Source organism: Scyliorhinus torazame, chromosome 5 (assembly GCF_047496885.1).
Source record: "Scyliorhinus torazame isolate Kashiwa2021f chromosome 5, sScyTor2.1, whole genome shotgun sequence".
Classification (NCBI taxonomy): domain Eukaryota; kingdom Metazoa; phylum Chordata; class Chondrichthyes; order Carcharhiniformes; family Scyliorhinidae; genus Scyliorhinus; species Scyliorhinus torazame.
The window spans coordinates 171,456,687-171,478,743 of record NC_092711.1 but is presented as its reverse complement, the minus strand read 5'-3'; the positions used below and the strand labels follow the sequence as shown (position 1 = coordinate 171,478,743).

The 22,057-nt window shown below is 45.6% G+C and overlaps 2 protein-coding genes across 4 annotated transcripts; one reads left to right on the top strand and one right to left on the bottom strand.

Moving 5' to 3' along the window:
• Positions 1-3,271: 3,271 nt before the first annotated feature.
• LOC140420656 (uncharacterized) lies at positions 3,272-21,436 on the bottom strand. Its single transcript, XM_072504653.1, has 4 exons — positions 21,325-21,436; positions 19,739-20,703; positions 18,939-18,946; positions 3,272-6,396 (listed from the first exon to the last, which is right to left on the bottom strand). The coding sequence occupies exons 2-4, from the start codon at positions 20,371-20,373 to the stop codon at positions 5,603-5,605; spliced, it is 1,437 nt and encodes a 478-aa protein (XP_072360754.1). The 5' UTR covers positions 20,374-20,703; positions 21,325-21,436; the 3' UTR covers positions 3,272-5,602.
• On the top strand, positions 8,713-13,190 carry LOC140420660 (uncharacterized). 3 transcript variants are annotated; one of them, XM_072504660.1, is made up of 2 exons: positions 8,713-8,927; positions 12,095-13,190. In XM_072504660.1, exon 2 carries the CDS (start codon positions 12,450-12,452, stop codon positions 13,122-13,124), a length of 675 nt encoding a protein of 224 aa, XP_072360761.1. In that variant the 5' UTR covers positions 8,713-8,927; positions 12,095-12,449; the 3' UTR covers positions 13,125-13,190. The 3 variants fall into 3 exon arrangements, with proteins under 3 accessions (XP_072360761.1, XP_072360759.1, XP_072360760.1); XM_072504658.1 differs by lacking the exon at positions 8,713-8,927 and adding an exon at positions 10,870-10,954; XM_072504659.1 differs by lacking the exon at positions 8,713-8,927 and adding an exon at positions 10,909-10,988.
• Positions 21,437-22,057: the final 621 nt, after the last annotated feature.

Genomic DNA, 22,057 nt, shown 5'->3' with positions numbered 1-22,057 from the left:
ACAATCAATGGATCAGATCTGAGCTCTGCAGTCCTGCAAGTATCTTTGAGCCACACAAATGCCAGGCAATGACCACCTCCCTCATGAGAGAATCTAACCACCTCCCCATGACATTCAATGGCATTACCATTGCTAAATACCCCACTATCAACATCTTGGGGGTTACCATTGTCCAGAAACTGAACTGGACTAGCCATATAAATACTGTGGCTACAAGAATGGGTCAGAGGCTGGGAATCCTGCTGTGAGTCACTCACCTCCTCATTCCTGAAAGCCTGTCCATTATCTAGAGGTCAAGAGTATGATGGATCACTCTCCAGTTACCTGGATGAGTGCATCTCCAAATTAAAGAAGCTCGGCGCCTTGCAGGACAATGCAGCTTGTTTCATTTGCACCCCGCCCACAATCATTCACTCCCACCACCACTAAGGCACAGTAGCACAGTGTGTGTACCATCTACAAGATGCACAGCAGGAATTCACCGATGCTCCTCAGGCAGTACCTTCAAAACCCCTGAACTACTATATACAAGGACAGCAGACAGACAGGAACACCACCACCTGGATGTTCCTCTCCACACACCATCCTGATTTGTAAATGTATCACTGTTCCTTCAGTCGCTAATAGCAGTGGATGTATCAACACCACATGGACTGCAGTGGTTGAAGAAGGCAGCTCACCAGTACCTTCTCTAAGGCAACTAGGGATGGTCTAAATGCTGGGTCTAGCCAACAAAGCCCACATCCCGTAACTATATGTATTTTTTAATTTAAAAATTCGATTGGGCCAATAATGAACTTGGGAGAAATAATACTGAGTAAGAACTGTCCACAAGTTGGACGGGAGTAAAGAGGGAGCTGGAGAATATTTTACATCCATGTTTGATCTGTGGCTTAAAGCATCTGTCCTTATGTACCAGCAACTTAGAACTCACGGCGTTCCTTCAGGAGAAAAGGTCGAGTAGATGTTACCCCAGGCGAGGCCAGAACAGAACTGGAAGACAACGGAGTGAAATTGAGTGAGGGGTTGGAGAGAGAGTTCTCGTCCCCCTCAAGGTGTGGACTGTAAGAATCCTGGGGGACTCCGTGCTTCGGGTTTTCTTGCTAATTAGTGAACATTAAATTAAATTAAATTCTATGACTGGCTGTGGATTTATTTTGAATTTGATTGGAACACTTCTTCTGTTTTTATTCCTGTTGTGATTACGCTCTGGGTAAGGATGGTCGACAGATGACAGGATGGGAAATTGTGGTTTGGGTCTTCACTGACCAAATGTTTTATTGATCCGAAAGGTGTAAAAGGGACCAAACTCCAACAGAAACCGAGCAGAGCTGAGAACAGACGACTTGCTGTGTGGGAACAGGGAGATAAACAGCTCCCAGAGGACAGAGAAAACAAGAGTGCCTGGAATCCTAGACAACACCTGGGTGTCAAGGCCACCATGTTTTCACTGCTTGGCATGGGAATGCTGACTCCCTGTACCGGGGACGGAGCGTGGGGAAGACAATTGTTTGAGAGTTTGATGTGGCTTGAGTGGGCACAGATGGTTCAATGACAGGTTTTGTAATTGGTCTGTTCAAATGTTAGCTCGGCAATGATTGGGTTAAATCAGTCTCCATAGACTTTGTGATGTAATAAAGTATAAGAAGGGATTCCCCGAGCAGAGATTTGTTGAGGTTTTACATATTCCACTGACTGGGACCATGGCATCTGGGGCAGAGCAGGGAGCATTTACCTGGAGATGGTGCTTCTACCCAGAGTATAATGGGAATGCTGCTGCACTTTGATATTACTGCTCAGACATCGGGGCAGGAGCAGGCCATTCGGCCCCTCGAGCCCACTCCACCATTCAATAAGATCAGGGCTGATCTGATTGTGGTCTTAACTCCACTTTCCTTCCTCCACTCTTTCACTCACTCGTCAATCAAAAATCTATCAAATTCAATCTGAAAACATATTCACAGACCCTGCTTCCAGCACCCTCTGGGGATAGAGATTCACAGACCCACGGCCCTCAGGAGAAAAACAACATTCTCATCCACGTCTTAAATGGAAGACCCCTAATTTTTGAGCAGTGTCCCCTAATTCTAGTCTCTGCCACAAGGGGAAACATTCTCTCAGCAATCTCTCTGTCAATTCCACTCATGATCTTATTGAAACACATCAGATCATCTCTCATTCTTCTAAACTGCAATGGATACAGGCCCAACCTGTCAAACCTTTCCTCAGAGGATAACCCCCTCATTCCAGGAATCCGGGGGTCAACCTCCTCTGAACTGCTTCTAATGCAATTACCTCATTTCTGAAATAAGGAGACCCAACTGTACACAGTGCTCTAAATATGGTCTCACCAAGGCCCTTCACAACTGCAGCAAAACATCCCGACTTTTATATTCCAGTCCCTTTGCAACAAACAACAATATTCCATTGTGCTTCCCAAGCGATTTCAACTCACTCGATAAAGCCTGATGAAACTGTTCAAGGACTCGATTGAGCCACTTGCTGTACCTGCAAACTAACTTATTGTGACTCCTGTACATGGACACCCAGATCCCTCTGTACCTCATTGTTCTGCAATGTCTCACCATTTAAATAATATTGTTTAATTTAATCCTTCCTGCCAAAGTGGACAATTCATATTTTCTCATGTTATCCTCCATCCGTCGAGTTTTGTCCATTCACTTGATGCCCTTTGCAGACTTATGTCCACTTCACAAATTACTTTCCAAACTAACTTTGCGTCATCAGAAAATTTAGCCGCCATACATTCAATCCCATCACCCAACTCATTAATGTAGATTGTAAATAGTTGAGGGCCCTGCACTGATCCTTGTGACACTCCACTTGTCACATCTTACCAACCCAGAATTGACCCATTTATATCTACTCTCTGCTTCCTGTAAGCTAACTAATCCTCTATCCATGCTGATATGTTAACCCCCTACACCATGAGCTCCTATTTTGTGCAGTGACCTTTGATGTGGCCTCTTGGAAAATACCTTCTGGAAATCTAGATAAACCACATCTCCAGGTTTCCCTTTATTGACATTCCTTGTTACTTCCTCAAAGAGCCTGGATAAATTAGTTCATCCCTGAATATAATTTTGAAACATTGTGTGTCAAAATAAAAATCTAATCTCCTCCACCCCCTGGCTCCTTTGCTAATTACCTCAGAGGGGCTCACTCTTTGTTAAAGAGACTGCCAACCCCACTCACCCACTTTCCCCAAAGTGAATGAATTTAATCAGAAAAAGACCCAAAAAAACAAATATTTTTAATGAAACAAGTTTATTAATGAAACAGAACATGGGTTTAAAAATAAATCAGAAAATGACTTGAGGATCAAAGACAACCAGAGTAAAAGAATAACCAGAATAAAAACATGTTCACAATGTTCGAGACCTAAATGTTTCTCTTCAGCTCCGTGTATCCTGCTCCCGTGACTCCCCACATTGGACATGGGCACTGAACCTGGGGGTCACGTCCCCATTAACCCGTTACCCCACCGCCGAACCCGGATTGGTTGGGGGTCCATTTTCCAGTCAGTTCTCCAGCACCTTCCTGTCTCTTTATTAATGTCACACCCGTGGCAATTTCCCAACTGGGGCACTGGCTCCGTTATTCCCAGCAAAATTCAGTCCTCAGCTCCATTGCCTGGCTGTCATTGACACGCGCAACAGAGAGACTGAAAGGTGCCCAAGGCCCAAATGGGAAGTCCAAACTTGTGGATTAGGATCTCCGTAAAGATCAGTAACTAATATTAGAAAATCAAATTCCCTGTCAACAAATTAAAGGATCACATGACAAAACTTCTTTATGACTTTTGCTGCAACAAACAAAATAGAAGCAACATTAACTAAACATCATTTTTGAAGGAAACCTACACATTAAAGTGTAAAATATAACTTTTCCCTTTTACACAATCTAAAATTCCACTCCACAATTATTCTCTATTCTCAAATATACATCAGATAATCCAAAGGGACCTGATAGTAAAAAGATCAAAGATTGTGGGAGAATCTAGAAATTGAAGTCACTTTAAAAGTAATAACTTGCACATTTAAGGCAGAGGAGAAATTTTTCTCTCTGAGGGTTGTGAGTCTTTGGAACTCTCTTCCTCAAAGGGCAGTGGAAGCAGAATCTTTGAATATTTTGAAGGCACAGCTGGAAAGATTCCTGATAAGCAAGGGGGTGAAAGGTTTTTGGGAGGTCAGTGGGAATGTCGAGTTGACGTTACAATCAGATCAGCTGTGAACCTATTGAATGGTGCAGCAGCCTCGGGGGGCTGGGTGGCCTACTCCTGCTCCTAATTCGTATGTTATCACATCTTATAATAGATTGTAGCATTTTCCCTCCTACTGATGTCAGGTTAATGGGTCTCTGGTTCCCTGTTTTCTCTCCTTAAATAGTGGGGTTACATTTACCACCTTCCAATCTGCAGGAACCATTCCAGAATCTATAGAATTTTGAAAGATGATCACCAATGTATCCACTATCTCTACAGCCGCCTCTTTCAACACTCTGGGATGTAGAGCAGCAGCTTTGGGGATTTATTAACTTTCACTCCCATTATTTACTCCAGTACTACTTTCTCATTAATACTAATCTCTTGCAGTTCCTCGTGCTCACTGGTCCCTTGGTTCTCTCGTGTTTTTGGGACAATTTCTGTATCTTCCTCTGTGAAACAGACTCACATTGTTTCGTTTCTCTGCCAAGATGATCAGAGGATTGGATAGGGTGGACCTTTTTCCTCGGATGGTGATGTCTAGCACAAGGGGACATAGCCTTAAATTGAGGGGAGATAGATATAGGACAGATGTCAGAGGTAGGTTCTTTACTCAGAGAGTAGTAAGGGTGTGGAATGCCCTGCCTGCAACAGTAGTGGACTCGCCAACACTAAGGGCATTCAAATGGTCTTTGGATAGACATATGGATGATAAGGGAATAGTGTAGATGGGCTTTAGAGTGGTTTCACAGGTCGGCGCAATATCGAGGGCCGAAAGGCCTGTACTGTGCTGTAATGTTCTATGTTATATTTCCTTATTCCCCATTATAAACTCTCCTGTCTCTGTCTGGAATGGACCCACATTGGTCTTTGCTAATCTTTTCCTTTTCACATTCCTATAGGAGCTTTTCCCATCGGTTTTTATGTTTTTCACCAGTTTGCTCTCATATTCTATTTTCTCTTTATCAGTTTCTTGGTCCTTTGCTGAATTCTAAAACAAGTTCCCAATCCTCAGGCTTACTACTATTTTGGCCACTTTATGAGCCTCTTCCTTTGATCTAATGTAATCTTTAACTTTTCTTGTTAGCCACGGGTTGCATCACTTTTCCTGTTGGATTTTTGCTCCTTAAAGGAATCTATGTTTGTTGTTTGTGTGTGAAATAAGAGTCGCCAAAGTCCCAGAGGACCAGAGTCTGCTTTGCCCTCTGAGAGAGAGAGAGCTGACTGGTGGTGATTGAATCGGAGGATCACCACACCTCAGGCGAGTGGCAATTTTGAAAAGGTGGGGCCTTCATGGATAACCTCAGCCAGTACGGGAGTTGAACCCCTGATGTTGGAGTCGCTGCGCATCACGAACCAGCCATCCAGCCAACTGAGCTAACGCTTCTTGTTGTGAACTCGCTGGTGCCTCCGCAGGCTGGATAACGTAGTGAATCCCTTTCCACATCGAGAACAGGTGAACGGCCTCTCCCCAGTGTGAACTCGCTGGTGTGTCTGCAGGCTGGATAATTCAGTGAATTTATTTCCACACTGAGGGCAGGTGTACGGCCTCTCCCCAGTGTGAACTCGCTGGTGGCTCTGCAGGTGGGATAACTGAGTGAATTCCTTCTGACATTGAGAGCAGATGAAAGGCTTCTCCCCAGTGTGAACTCGCTGGTGTCTCTGCAGGTTGGATAATTGATTGAATCCCTTCCCACATGAGCATGTGAAAGGCTTCTCCCCAGTGTGAACTTGGTGGTGTGTCCGCAGGTTGGATAAATCACGGAATCTCTTCTCACACTGAGAGCAGCTGAATGGCCTCTCCCCAGTGTGAATGCACTGGTGTGTCTGCAGGGCAGATGGATCACTGAATCCCTTCCCACACTGAGAGCAGGTGAACGGCTTCTCCCCAGTGTGAACTCGCTGGTGTCTCTGCAGGCTGGATAACTGAGTGAATTCCTTCTCACACTGAGAGCAGGTGAATGGCCTCTCCCCAGAGTGAACTTGATGGTGATCCTTCAGATAGGATAAATGATTGAATCCCTTCCCATACTGGGAGCAGCTAAATGGCCTCTCCCTTGTGTGAACCCGGTGGTGTGTCCGCAGGGTGGATGAATCACTGAATCTCTTCTCGCACTGAGAGCAGGTGAATGGCCTCTCCCCAGTGTGACTGCGTCGATGAATCTCCAGCTCTGATGGGGTTCTGTATCCGTTCCCGCAGTCCCCACATATCCATGGTTTCTCCATGTTTTGTGTCTCCTCGAGTCTCTCCTGATCAGAAAATCAGTTGAAGCCTCGTCCACACACAGAACACGTGTACGGTCTCTTCCTGCTGTGAATGGTGTGATGTTTTTCAGGCTGTGTACCTGGTTAAAGCTCTTTCCACAGTCAGTGCTCTGGAACACTCTCACTCGGGTGTGTCTGTCTCGGTGCTTTCCCAGTCACACTGATGTTTAAAATCTTTTGATGCTGACAGATTGGGCAAACATTTTTTCTTCCCCTTTTAGATTCAAAGGCCAATGATATTCAGGTCACAAGGAATCTGTTGACTCTGTCAGATTGAGACATTACGTTTGAGATTTCTGTCTGTAATTCCTCCTCTCCTCATATCCTGTAAAAGGAGTTTACAAAAGACATCACTGTCAGTCCAGGATAGAAATTCAGAACAGAGAATTCTCGTTTCTAGAGAACGTTTTGTCCTCTCACATTTCCCAATACCTAGTCTCTAATACCTATTTCGCCATACGTAGACTCCAGCGAGTGGACTCAGAGGGCGGAGTGCCAGAGCAGTAAGTACAAAACCCTAACCTCGGGAATTCAAGGCCTAGTCTCCAAGGAGAGGATTTGAAGAGGCAGAGCATCAGAGTAGTAAATATAAAGACCTTTCCCAGTTGCCAGGGTGTGGATGGAGAGGTCCAGATTTTCGGAGCCAAGTAAAATAGCTTTCCCTGGGGATTCGCGGCTTACTCACCAGGGACAGGACTTGGAGGGCCGGAATATTAATTCCTTACCTCGGGGATCTGTGGGCCAGTCTCTAGGGAGCAGACACGGAGGGGTGGAATATCGGAGTTGGGTGTATAAAAACCTTACCTCGAGGACTTGTGGCCTAGTCTCCAGGGAACGGACTCGAAGGGGCAGAGTATTGCAGTGTTTTTCAAACTTTTTTGCTCGGGACCCATTTTTACCAACTGGCCATCCTTTGTGGCCCAGTTCGGCTGATGTTTGCTACCCATGCCGGCTGACCTTTGCTACCCATGCCGGCTGACCTTTGCTACCCATGCCGGCTGACCTTCGCGACCCACCATTTTCACTGACCTTTAATGTGACAGGTGAGCCTGCTTGGTCCTCACAATCTCACTTTCTTTGTTATTCAATGTTACATTCCTGACAATGACTTCAGCTGATTTAAAATCTCACTGCAGCTTTGAAAAAACAGAGGTTTGTCTTCAAACTCGCCATGTTTCATCTTCAAATGTCTTTGAAGTTTTGAGGGTTTTAAACTTTAATTTCCCAGTGCTTCCCTGCATATAACACACATGAACTTTGAATCCTGATTTGCAGTGGCACAATGAATAACGGACACCTCAAGTAATCTTCGATATGCTGCTTTGTTCCTGTTTTCAGCTTCTTCTTCATGGGTTGTTCACCAGAGGCCCTGGAGTTCACACCAGCACTGCTGGCAGCTGCAAAATGGAGGAATCGCTCTCACACCCAGAACACGTGACGGCACCGGACAGGGCACATGACCTGCTCTCTGCCACTGCTTCAAGTGGAAGGACTCCGTCGTTTGCTGAAAAAAACAGGCCCAGGACAGCACGCTGACATCAGGAGAAGGAGATCCACCCCACTGGGCTCCGGACCAGCCCATTGCTTAATAATAATCTTTATTAGTGTCACAAGTAGACTTACATTAACACTGCAATGAAGTTACTATGCCCTACTCGCCACACTACAGTGCTTGCTCGGATACACTGAGGGAGAATTCAGAATGTCCTCATCACCTAACCAGCACGTCTTTCGGGACTTGTGGGAAGAAACCGGAGCATAGAATCACGACAGTACAGAAGGAGGCCATTCAGTCCATTGAGTCTGCATCGACCCTCTGAAAGAGCACCCTACCTAGACCCATGCCCCCGCTCTATCCTGGTAATCCAGTAACCCCACCAAACCCAGAGGAAACCTACGCAGACACGGGGGGAACCTGCAGACTCTGCACAGTGACCCAAGGCGGGAATTGAATCTGGGACCCTGGTGCTGTGAAGCAACAGTGCTAACCACTGTGTTATCATGATCCGGCACACATCTGTGGGATGACCGGCAATCTCAAAAGTCCGTTGCAGCCAGCATTTTTAAATGCCGGTCACAACAGTTGGGCGTTCCGCTCACAATCGGAAATGCCGGGACCGAGTGCCGCGATCCTCCCGAAACCTGCCCACAACCTACCCGTAGGTTGCGACCCTGAGTTTGTAAACTCCTTCAGTATTGGAGCTGTAAGTACAAAACCTTACCTGGGGTATTGGAGGCCTAGTCTCCAGGGAGAGGACTCGGAGACGCGGAGTACTGAAGCTGAATGTAAAAACCTTACCTCGGGGATTCGCAGCCTCGTCTCCAGGGAGCGGACTCAGAGGGAGGCGTATCGGAGATATGAGTATAAAAACCTTACCTCGGGGATTTGCGGCCCAGTCTCCAGGGCGCAGACTCGGAGGGGCAGAGTATCGGAACTGTGAGTATAAAAAACTTACCTCGTTGATTTACAGCCCAGTCTCCAGCGGGTGCCTGGTCTCCAGGGAGTGCACTTGGAGGGGCAGAGTTTCGGAGCTGTGAGTATAAATTTGTACTGGTTGGAGACTTTAAACCAAGGGGACATAGTCTAAAAATTAGAGCTAAACCGTTCAGGAGCGATGTTCGGAAGAACATCTTCACACCAAGGGTGGTAGAGGTTCAGAATTCTTTCACACAAACAGCAGTTGATGTTTGATCAGTTGTTAATTTGAAATGTGATTTATAGATTTTTGTTAAACAAAGATTTGATGGGACATGGGCCAACGGCAGGTATATGGAGTTAGGCGCATTCTCCCCCAGTCTGCATGGGTCTAACCCCCACAATCCAAAGATGTGCAGGATAAGTGAATTGGCCACACTAAATTGCCCCTTATCGTAAAACAAAAATTGGGTACTCTGAATTTATAGAAAAAAAGAAAAAAAAGATACACGGAGTTAGGTCACAGATCAGTCATGGTCTCCTTGAATGATGGGATAGGCTCAAGGGACTGAATGGCCTTCTCTGTTCCTATGTTCCTAAAAGCTGTAAATCTCCATCCCACGCACTCTCCCTCCATTCTCACTCTGCTGTATCTAATATTCACCCTCCCAATTCTCCTGAAGGTGCTGATTCAGGCTGATTGAAGATCCATGCTCACTGCTTCCTGTCCTGGGCACAGAGATCATAACAAACAGGAGCTGCGTTCTATGTTCTACCTCAGCACCATTTTCCCACAGTATCCCCCATATCCCTTGACATCTTCAAAATCTAGAAACCTGATAATCTCGGTCTTGAAAGTACTTGATGACTGAGACTCCACAGTCTTTGGGATAGAGAATTCCAAAGCCTCACCACAGCCTCGGGTGAAGAAATCCCTCCTCATCTCAGCTTTCTCTCCATTTTCCTGCCGGTTCCCCATAATCCAAGACTCCCTCGTCAATCAGAAATCTGTCCAACTCAGCCGTGAAGGGCAGCATGGTAGCACAGTGGTTAGCACTGCTGCCTCACAGCCCCAGGGTCCCGGTTCAATTCCGGCCTCGGGTGACTGTGTGGAGTTTGCACTTTCTCCCCATGTCTGCGTGAGTTTCCTCCGGTTGCTCCAGTTTCCTCCCACAGTCCAAAAGATGTGCAGGTTAGGTGGATTGGCTATGCTAACTTGCCCCTTAGTGTCCGAAATGTTAGGTGGATTTACTGGATAACGGGGATGGGGTGGAGGCAGACTCGATGGGCCAAATGGCCTCCTTCTGCACTGTAAATTCTATGATTCTATAACTCCCAGACTCCACTGGTCCCTGTGAAAGAGAATTCCAGAGACTAACAACTGTCTGAGGGAATCGATAACTGGAAATACATTACATAGCTACAGCACAATTCGACAACTAGAAATAATAATAAATATACTTCATTACAGAACAATAAATAATATATCTAATATGTACCATATAACAACTAGACATATCGCTGGCCGATATTAATTTACTATCCCCTTAAATGTCTGCCATCTCCTGTGGAATGTGTCAAACTGAGGGAGCAAAGGATGTCAAAGTGTTAGAGAGAGAGACCTGGGCCAAGCTTTCCAGAGTCTGCACCCTCCCTGGATTCACTTCCTTTCCCTTCAGTTGCTGCAAGTGACCAATTGAAGGTAAGAATGAGAAAATAAATGGAAGGGGGGAGAAAATAAAGTGTTTTACTCACAGATGTTGGAGACAGGAGGAGGTTTCAGTCTGCATGAAGCTCAATCTTCGTTCACACAAAGCCAGCGCTCTGATTGGCTGGAGCAACAGAGTCCTTCCCGTCCTGTACCTCTTCTCATTGGTCACCAAATCAACAGGAAGGTCAGGGGGTGGGCTCTCCTCCGCACATGCGCAGCTTCCCCTCTCCCTTGGACATGCGCAGTCCCGGGTCTGGGGGGAGGGGGAGATCACCGAGCGGCTTCTCGCTCTGACCGGAGCCGTCAGCCGGTTGCCTGGAAACCTTGTCTGGAGGAGGTTCTGTTGTCAGGTTTTTCTCCCTCAACCGACAGTAAATTAATATCAGAGAAATGTCCAGTGTTGTTAAATGGTGCAGATTAGATATATTATTGATGGTTATGTAATGAAGTACATTTATTATAATTTATAGCTGTGTAATATTGTGCTGTAGCTACGTTATATATTTCCAGTCATCTCCTCCCTCAGAGGGTTGTTAGTCTCTGGAATTCTCTTCCACAGGGACCAGTGGAGTCTGGGGGCCACTGAATATATTCACCGCTGAGTTGGACAGATTTCTGATTGAGAGGGAGTCGAGGGTTATGGGGAACAGGCAGGAAAATGGAGAGAAAGCTGAGATGAGGAGGGATTTCCTCACTCGAGGATGTGGTGAAACTTTGGAATTCTCTCCCCCCCAAAGACCGTGGAGCCTCAGTCATCAAATAAAAATCCAGGATGGCACCGGAGCGAGGCAACGTCTTGCAAGCTGTGCCCAGCATACCCTCTAATTCTATCTTTTACTCTCGTTCTATGCTTCCAAAACTTAATTCTAACTGTTTTAAACTCTCTAACAATGTTCTAATTCAATTACTTACATCCCAGTTATGACTGTACCGTTACATTCTGTAGTCTCTCTTTCCTTCCCTATGTACGGTTTGTGTTGTCTGTATAGCATGCAAGAAACAACACTTTTCACTGTATACTAATACATGTGACAACAATAAATCAAATCAAAGTATTTTCAAGACCGAGATTGATAGGTTTCTAGATATTGAAGATATCGAGGGATATGGAGGAAAGTGTGAGAAAATGGTGCCGAGTTAGATCGACTGATGATCCCACTGAATGATTGAGCAAACTCAATGGTCAAATGGTGCACTGCAGCTCCTGTTTGTTATGATCTTTGTCCAGAACTGGAAGCAGTGAGCATGGATCAGTCTATCAACTTTAATCAGCACCGGGAGAATTGCGAGAGTGAATATTAGATACAGCAGAGTGAGACAGGGGGGGCGGGGGGGGGGGGGGCGGTTGTGTGTGGGATGGAGATTTACAGCTTTTGGGGAACGAGAGAGGAAAGAATGTTCCAGTGAAAGGAGAATTGTCTGTTCTGAATTTCTATCCTGTACTGACAGTGATGACTTTTGTAAATTGTTTTTACAGGATATTAGAAGAGGAGGAATTACAGACAGAAATCTCAAACGTCACATCTCGATCTAACTGAGTCTGGGGATTCATTGGGACCTGAATATCATTGACCTTTGAATCTAGAAGGAGAAATGTTTGCCCGTTCTGTCTATTTCAAAAGATTTTAAACATCAGACTGGAAAAGCACCGAGACAGACACACCCGAGTGAGAGCGTTCCAGAGCACTGACTGTGGAAAGAAGTTCAACCAGTTACGCAGCCTGAAAAAACATTGCATCATTCACAGCGGGGAGAGACTGTACACGTTCTCGCAGTGTCGTCAAGGCTCAAACTGATTGTCCGACCTGTAGAGTCAAAAGGAGTCTCAAAACATGGAAAAACCGTGGAAATGTAGGGACTGTGGGAAGGGATTCAAAGCCCCATCTGAGCTGGAAGCTCATCGACGCATTCACACTGGGGAGAGGCCGTTCACCTGCTTTCAGTGTGGGAAGGGATTCACTCAGCTATCCCACCTGCAGTTACACCAGCGAATTCACACTGGGGAGAGACCATTCACCTGCTCTCAGTGTGGGAAGGGATTCTCTCAGTTATCCCAGCTGCTGAAACACCAGCGAGTTCACACTGGGGAGAGGCCATTCACCTGCTCTCAGTGTGGGAAGGGATTCTCTGATTCATACACCCTTCAAATACACCAGCGAATTCACACGGGGGAGAGACCATTCACCTGCTCACAGTGTGGGAAGGGATTCCGTGTTTCATCGCACTTGCAGTCACACCTGCGAGTTCACACTGGGGAGAAGCCATTCACCTGCTCTCAGTGTGGGAAGGGATTTAGTGTTTCTTCCACCCTGCGGGTACACCAGAGGCTTCATACTGGGGAGCGGCCATTCACGTGTTCTCAGTGTGGGAAGGCATTTAGTGATCCCTCCCATATGCGGAGACACCAGCGTGTTCACACTGGAAAGAGGCCATTCATCTGCTCTCAATGTGGGAAGGGATTTCATGATTCATCGCACCTACTGGGACACCAACAAGTTCACAAGTGATTACAGAGATTGCATTCTGCTGTTATTGATCCTGCTCTCAATTAACATCCAGGACTGCATTTTGTTCATTCTGACAGTTGATGGTGAGTTTCTTTCTGCTGGTCTGACCAGCCTCACGACTTTGCCTGTAGTGGCATTGAGGCTTTTTGTGAATACTTGGTTTCAGATTTCACAAGGATCACAGAGTGAAAGGGTGTTTGGAAGTTGGAAGATCTTTAGTTTCCATTTCTGTTTGATACCCCTCGAAAGCATGCCATGTTGCCATGAAGATGGCCTATGGTGTTTACATGGTTAATTTGTTTAATTTATCTGAGTGTTTTTCACAGAAGGAAACTCAAGGTTTCAGGGGCAAATTGCCTGGGGTAGATTGGGAACTTACAATAAAAGGTAAGACAGTAGGTAGGCAATTGCTAATAGTTAAGGAATTGTTACATATTTACATCAAATACAGATTCCTTTAAGGAACAATAATCCAACAGGAAAAATTGTGCAGCCGTGGTTAACAAGTAAAGGTAAAGATTCCATTAGATCAAAGGAACTAAGAAACCGATAAAGGGAAAATGGAATATGAGAGCAAACTGGAGACAAACATAAAGAACGACTGGAAAAGTTCCTGTAGAAACGTGAAAAGGAAAAGATTAGCAAAGACCAATGTGGGTCCATTCCAGGCAGAGACAGGAGAGTTTATAATGGGGAATAGGGAAATGACAGAGAAACTAAACAATGTGTGTCTGTCTTCACCTCGGAAGAGACAAAAATAATCCCAAAAATACTAGAGAACCAAGGGACTAGAGAGCAGGAGGAACTGAAAGAGATTAGTATTAGTGAAGACACTGAGACACACACACATCCGAGTGAGAGTGTTCCAGTGCACTGACTGGAAAGAGTTTTAACCAGTTACACAGCCTGACAAGAACACTGCATTCACAGTGGGGAGAGACAGTAGGTATATTTGGTGTGATCAAGGCTCTAACAGAATATCCAGATTGGAGAGATACAAGGAGACGAAAAACATGGAGAAAGTGTGGAACTGTGTGGACTGTGGGAAGAGACCGTTCACCTGCTCTCAGTGTGACATGCTATTCACCACTTTATCCATCCTGCAGAGCCATCAGCGCATTCACACTGGGGAGAGGCTGTTCAGCTGCTCAGTGTGGGCAGGGATTCACTTGGCTATCCCACCTTCGGAGACACCAACGAGTTCTCACTGGGGAGAGGACGTTCACCTCTCAGTGTGGGAATGGATTTGTTCAGTTATCCAGTCTGAAGTCACACTGGCACATTCACACTGGGGAGCCAGTCACCTGCTCTCAGTGTGGGAAGGAATTCAGATATTCATCTAGCCTCCGGGAACATCAGCAAATTCACACTCGGGAGAAGCCATTGTAGACTTGGGCCCAGGGCTGAGGTACCTGTAATATATATCTATATAAATATTAAACATATAATATTTGGAATATGTATTATTTTCTACATACCCATTAACAATATATAAACCTAAATTAAAATGTTGTGTAGCAGCCTGTTAAATTAAAATCCAGTAACCAAATTTTAAAAAAGAATTTAGAGTACCTAATTCATTTTTTCCAAGGGGCACTTTAGCTTAGCCAATCCACCTCCCCTGCACATCTTTTGGTTGTGGGGCAAAACCCACACAAACACGGGGAGAATGTGCAAACTCCACACAGACAGTGACCCAGAGCTAGGATCGAACCTGGGACCTCGGTGCCGTGAGGCAGCAGGGCTAACCCACTGTGCCATTGTGCTGCCCATCCAGTGACCAAATTGACCAATTATCATGTTACAACAGGCCAACTCTGACGTGAGGTAATGGTCACTTTTGGGATAAAAGTAGAGGTTCTGAAGGTCTTCCTTGCTGGCCAAGTACTGAAGACTCCCGAGGCCGAGTTCCAAGGAAATTACTGTTAAAGAAGGAGCCAGACTCCCGAGGCTGAATTCCACAAGAATTACTGTCAAAGAAGGAGCCAGAGAGGGTTACGCTTCTACAGACTGATCACCCGCATGAAGTTGTAAAAGTCAATGTCTTAAAGTTGTTCAGAAAACCCTTTTTATTTAATAAACTTATTTTTAAATTTACTATCCAGAAAGTTCTGCCTTTGTCTTCATTGGTTAAAATCTTATCTGAACCAAAGTGAATTTATTCAATGGTAAGTTGGGGGTGGCTGATATCAATTAAGTTCCAGATAACAAGTACGATATTACTTCTTGATTTTATTGTTATTTTATCACTGCACACAGAAACAAATGATAAAATAGTTAGAATTGAGGGCAGCACAGTGGGTTAGCCCTGCTGCCTCACGGGGCCGAGGTCCCAGGTTCAATCCCGGCTCTGGGTCACTGTCCGTGTGGAGTTTGCACATTCTCCCCGTGTTTGTGTGGGTTTCGCCCCACAACCCAAAAAGATGTGCAGACTAGGTGGTATGGCCACGCTAAATTGCCCCTTAATTGGAAAAAATGAATTGGGTACTCTAAATTTTTTTTTTAATAGTTTGAATTGTCCACAGCAATCATCGACATTGTTGACAGAGATATAAAGTAAACAATATAACAGACACTTATAGTTTTGAGAATCAAGTTACACGTAGAGACAAGTGTTGACACAGCAGATAAACAAGAATTTGATGAAAATCGCTTATTGTCACAAGTAGGCTTCAAATGAAGTTACTGTGAAAAGCCAGTAGTCGCCACATTCCGGCACCTGTTCGGGGAGGTTTGTACGGGAATTGAACCGTGCTGCTGGCTTGTCTTGCTTTCAAAGCCAGCGATTTAGCCCTGTGCTAAACCAGCCCCTACCAGATGATAATTGGTCCGTATAAATGTTGGTTCCTTACATAGAGCACCAGTGAAAAATGACCACAGAAATATGGAGGAAAACACGGTTTAAAAAAAAAGGCAAAGATAATCTATATAATGAGTGGGGTTGGGTTGTGGGCGGGAGTGCTCTCTGTCGTTCATGTGAACAATATTCCTGTTCCTGGGAGCCACCTTTGAAAGAATTTTTTGCCCTATAAGTGGGATGCATGTGGGACTTTTTCCATCTCAAATCACTCTGACTTTGGATAACCACGTTTCATAGTTTGGGCAGATGGGTTTCAGCTAATTGAAGGTGACACCTTAGTCACAGCTATCAGCAAAATTTGTTTAAAAATTGTATTGCTTCTTTCCATCCCTTCTGGAATTGTCCCTCACAGAGCAGCTGGAGGGGGGTCTGTGGGATGTCCATGTGCAACACCTCAGCCAATGTTTCGAATATCATATCCCAATACTCCCTCCACTTTGACCACGACCAGAATATATGTAAATAATGACCAATTGATTTGACACAGTCTTTCCAGTAACTACTTGCAGAGGAGGAACCAATTCTTACAGTAATACGTGGTGTTCTGAAGTAGCTCGGAATGAGCTTCCTTTTATATTCCCTCAGTATATTTGGGTAGATGACGAGATCGGTCTCAGGAAAAGTTTTATTCCATTCTTCCATTGGTATCTCCTGTTGCAGTTCAAACTCCCATTTCCTTTTAATGTGTAAGGAATTTCCGGACACCATGGAGAGCAACGTCTGATATGTACAGGATATTACGTTTCCCCCAGTGACACCTCGCTGAATGTTGACAAAGTACAACTCTATTGGAAATGGGACTTATTACTTTGTTTAAGACTTCGGATGCAAACAAGCAGCTGTTAAATCTTACGAGCGGCCAACGCTCATTACGCCTCACGATATCTCGCTAGGCGTTCCAATCTGGATCCCGTCCTCAATGGGCGGGATCCAGATTAACATATTCAATTGAGTAGTTAGTCTCACTTGAATATGCCTGTGCCGGAGTTACCCAATGCGTGGGATCGAAAGCCGCAGGGTGGTACCCTGGTGCTCCCGATGCCATCCAGGCACCGTGGCACTGCCAGCCTAGCTTTGCCACCTGGGCACTCTGGATGGGGTGCAGGGGGCTGGAGGACCCCTTAATTGGTAAGTTGGGGCATTGGGGGGAGGGGGATGTCCAGAGGCCATGGTGGGGGGGGGGGGGTTCAGAGATCAGGGTGCCATTTAAAAATGGCGAGTTTAGCTCGATAGTGCAGGAAATGATTCTAAATGAGGGCTCGGTGAGGCATTCCTTGCCGAGGCCCAAAAAAGCAGTTCTGTTCAATAGCAGAGTCGTTCTTGGTGCTGCAAGCCCTGGAAACCATCTTTTTTTTTTGAAAATATTTTATTGAGGCATTTATAATTTTAACATTTTAAACAGCAGAGAGACACTGGAAACACCTGCTAAACGTGTCCAAAATGGGAGTCTGTTTCTTCTCCATGAAATTGTGCCCTTCATGTTTGCAAAGAAAATGTCTGATCTGTAGGTATGCTAAAAGTGTCAGTATTTGGCAGGGCAAATTCCCCCCTGATCTGCTCAAATGATTTTGATCTGCTGAAATATCTGGTGAAGGAAGGTGAGACCATATTGAGGCCATTTCTTAAAAAGTTCTTATCGTGCATGGAGAGTATTAAATATTTTATAGACCCAATAGTGGTCAGAGCCGAGATTGAACCAGGTAAATGGAATGATTTCTGAATTTCTTTCCAAATATTGTTAGTCAATCTGGCATTCACTCATTCTGCAATCCTTTATGCTGTTACCCAGAAATGGCAGTGCTGTTAATGGAAGTTGGGACACAGGTTTCTCCAGGTTCAGCCACCGTGTGTCTCCTCTGTCTGTTAACCAAGCTGTCACAGATTATAGTTGAGCTGCTCAAAAACCGGATTTAAAATTGGGAAGTGCGGAACCTCCTTCCAACTTGGTGAGCGGTAATGTTTGAAAATCGCACTCTGGTCGTTTTCTCACCGCGTGAAACGGGAGATCAGACGATGCAGCAAATTGAATGTAGATTCTGGAATCTTAACAGTGAACATCTGGAACAGGGACAACAATCTGGGGAGGTCATTCATCCGAATAACTTCAATCCGCCCTTACAGAAAGAAGGGTCGGCTCAGCCACCCATCCAGATTACTCTTCATAATGTTAATGATGCAAGTGTAATTTGCTCCATATTCTATTGATTGATGGTGGGCCAAGAATACTGAGATGGGTTTGATCCCGACCCTGGGTCACTGTCCATGTGGAGTTTGCACATTCTCCCCATGTCTGCGTGGGGCTCGCTCCCATAAAGATGTGCAGGTAGGTGAATTGGCCAAGCTAAATTGGCCGTTAATTGGGAAAAAAATAATTTGGTGCTCTAAATTTTAAAAAAATTAATACTAAGATATTTAGTGGCCTGACTGAGTAATTTAAAGGCACTTTGTAACATCCAAGTTAAAGAGTCTGCAACTTAAACAGTTTCATTTCATTCCCACTGATATCTGAGACATTCCCACTGATATCTGAGACATTCCCACTGATATCTGAGACAATCTCACCACTGCTTTAACACCGCCCTCCCTCATCATGTCTCTGAAGCAGACCCTCTACATCACAAACCTCGGGCAGCTAAGTAGGGAATCGCATGGTCGGCAGTGTGCCATCCGACACGGGATATGTCTCTCCATCCGCTCATCCTCCGAGAGGCTTGCGGTGATGCCCCGTCCCTCTGCAGCCTCCCATGCCGATGTAAAGGTCTTGCTTCCATCCTCAAGATGGACTCTCAGCATCGGCGGGTAAGGTGTTTTAAATCTTCTGTCCTTCTCCTTCAGCTGCTTCTTCATATCCGCATATCTGTGTCTTTTCCGCTGCTAATCCGGTGAGTAGTCCTGATCCAACCTGACTCGCCTTCCTTTCAATTGTAGGTTTTTCTAGCCCCCCTCCCCCCCACCCCCAAGCCTGGGTGAGAACAAACTGTTTCATCTGGAGCTGAGAAATTTCACCACAAATGATCTTGGGGTGAATTAGCATGATGACTTTTGTTACAATGATCTGTGAGCCCACTCTAGCTGTAGTGGGAAATCGACCGGGAGTTTAAGCAGGACCTTGAGAAAGCTTTCGACCCAGTGGATAATGTCCCGCCTACTGAGTTTCTGGCAACCCATAAATTTGCAGGTTGTTCCGTCTCCTGAAATATTTGAGGTTCTGACATCTGTCCTCTAACTGCCTGTCTCTCCGGAGTAAATAGGAAAGGAACCTGAATCTGTGAATGTTCCTATCATTAACCGTACTAATTCTGTTCTCAGGCTGGACTACCCTCTTTCCCAAACTGCTGACAGCTTGTTCCAGTTCTGAGACTGAATTTTTCATTGTTCCAAGGGCGTCATTAATGTCTTTTCTGAATTTTCTCAGCTCAGTCAGGATAGTCTCAGCTCAGACTTCTCCAGACCTGAATGAGGTGTTGGGACGGGCCCATTGCTGCCATGTGGAGAGGGGCTGAGGCTTCTTAATTCATTATTTCTGTCTTCCTTAAGCAGTTTCCATTCATCTCTCTTCCATCTTGAACTTTGTCTCATTTTGTGTCTATATCTACACTCGATAAGTATTTATGGGTGCGTTAATTAGTGGATGGAGGTGGATACTTGTTAGGGGTGAATGGAACAGCATTCAACAGGCAGGCATTGGGTTCTCTAGCTCCCTCTGGTCTGTAATCACTTGTGAACTCGCTGGTGTGTCAGCAGATGGGATGACTGAGTGAATCCCTTGTCACACTCAGAGCAGATAAACGGCTTCTCACCGGTGTGAACTCGCTGGTGTCTCTGCAGGTTGCATAACTGACTGAATGCCTTCCCACACTCAGAGCAGATGAATGGCCTCTCCGCAGTGTGAACTCGCTGGTGCTTCCGCAGGTGAGATGAATTAATGAATGCTTTCCCACACTCAGTGCAGGTGAACAGTCTCTCCCCAGTGTGAATCCGTCGGTGTATCAGTAAATTGGATGAATGACTGAATCCCTTCCCACACTCAGGACAGGTGAACGGCCTCTCCCCAGTGTGAACTCGTCGGTGTGTCAGCAAGCCAGATGAATTAATGAATCCCTTACCACACTCAGGACAGGTGAATGGCCTCTCCCCAGTGTGAACGTGTTGGTGTGTCAGTAAGTTGGATGAATGACTGAATGCCTTCCCACACTCAGAGCAGGTGAACGGCCTTCTCCTCGTGTGAAGTTGCCAGTGCTTCAGGAAGCTGGATGAATTAGTGAAACCCTTCCCACACTCAGAGCAGGTGAACGGTCTCTCCCCAGTGTGACTGCGTTGATGAATTTCTAGCACAGAGGGGGATCTGAATCTTTTCCCACAGTCACCACATTTCCACGGTTTCTCCATGGTGTGGGTCTGATTGTGTCTCTCCAGGTTGGACAATCAAATGAAGCCTCATGCACACACAGAACACATGTACTCTCCCTGCTGTGATTGGGTTGCTGTTTTTTCTGGCGGTGTAACTGGTAAAGTCTCGTTCTACAGACAGTGCACTGGGGCACAGTCACTTTGGGTGTGTGCGGCTTGGTGCTTTTCCAGTTATACTGATGTTTAAAATATTTTGAAACGCTTAGAATGCACAAACATTTCTCTTTCTAGATTCAAAGGCCGATGATATTCAGGTCCTGATGCAACGATGACTCTGGCAGATCTTGACTCAACATCCAATCTAATGTCCTGTAACAGGAGATTACAAAAGTCATCACTGTCAGTTGTGGATAGAAATTCAAACACACAATTCTAGCTTGTAATAATAATAATCTTTATTGTCACAAGTAGGCATACATTAACACTGCAATGAAGTTGCTGTGAAAAGCCCCTAGTCACCACATTCCGGCGCTTGGTCGGGTACACGGAGGGAAAATTCAGAATGTCCAAATTACCTAACAGCACGTCTTTCGGGAGTTGTGGGAGAAAACCAGAGCACCCGGACAAAACCCGCGCAGACATAGGGAGAATGTGCAGACTGCACAGACAGTGACTCATGCTGGGAATCGAACCTGGGACCCTGATGCTGTGAAGCAACAGTGCAAACACTATGGAATATTCTTACCTCTCTTATTCCCCAAAGTCTGTAAATCTCCATCCCACACACTCTCCCTCCATTCTCACTCTGCTGTATCTAATCTTCACCCTCCCAATTCTACTGAAGGTGCTGATTCAGGCTGATTGACAGATCCATGCTCACTGCTTCCTGTCATGGACACAGTGACCTGAAAATCTTCATGCAGGCGGCCAGACAGATATATGTCAATATTACGAGGCACAAAATGTGTTTAATATGCAGACTGTATTCACTTCCTTTCCATTCAGTTGCTCCAAGTCGCCAATGTCCCCGCAGAACGAGAAAAGAAATGGAAAGGGAGAATCATTGATTTCCTCGCACAGAGGAAGAAGCTCAGTGTCCAGCTTCCGGGATGTGACGTCACAATATAGCCCAGCCAAAATCAGCCAATAGGAATCATACCGCTCCAGATGACGTCAACAGGTTCCAGCGCGCAGGCGCGGGACCCCCGGCAGCAACCCATTGTTCTCCCTCCGTTTGCCCCTCCTCGAGACAAGGTTTCCAGGCAACCGTCTGACGGCACCGGCTGGAGCGAGAAGCCGCTCCATGATCTCCTCTTCCCCCGTGCGGGACTGCGCATGTCCAAGGAAGAGGGGAAGATGAGGTGGGGTGCTGGGGTGGAAATGTCATGCTGACGCGTTGACCAATGGAACGCCTGGGCGACCGGAAGGACTCTGGTGCCTCAGCCAATCTTAGCGGGCTTTGTGTGAGTGAAAATTGAGCTCACACAGACTGAAACCTCCTCTTGTCTCGAACATTTGTGAATAAAACACTTTCTTTTCTGCCCCTTTCCATTTCGTTTCTCATTGTGACCTTCAATTGGTCACTTGCAGCAACTGAAGGGAAAGGAAGTGAATAATGAATACATTTTATTGCAGAGCCAGTAATAATATCTAATCTATACCAGATAATAACACGAGATTTCTCTGTCTGATATCACTTTACTGTCCCCTTAAATGTCAGCCA

Coding starts and splice junctions, on each gene's coding strand:
- LOC140420660 (XM_072504660.1), top strand. CDS start 12,450: ATGGAAAAACCGTGGAAATGTAGGGACTGTGGGAAGGGATTCAAAGCC.
- LOC140420656 (XM_072504653.1), bottom strand. CDS start 20,373: ATGGAGAAACCGTGGAAATGTGGTGACTGTGGGAAAAGATTCAGATCC.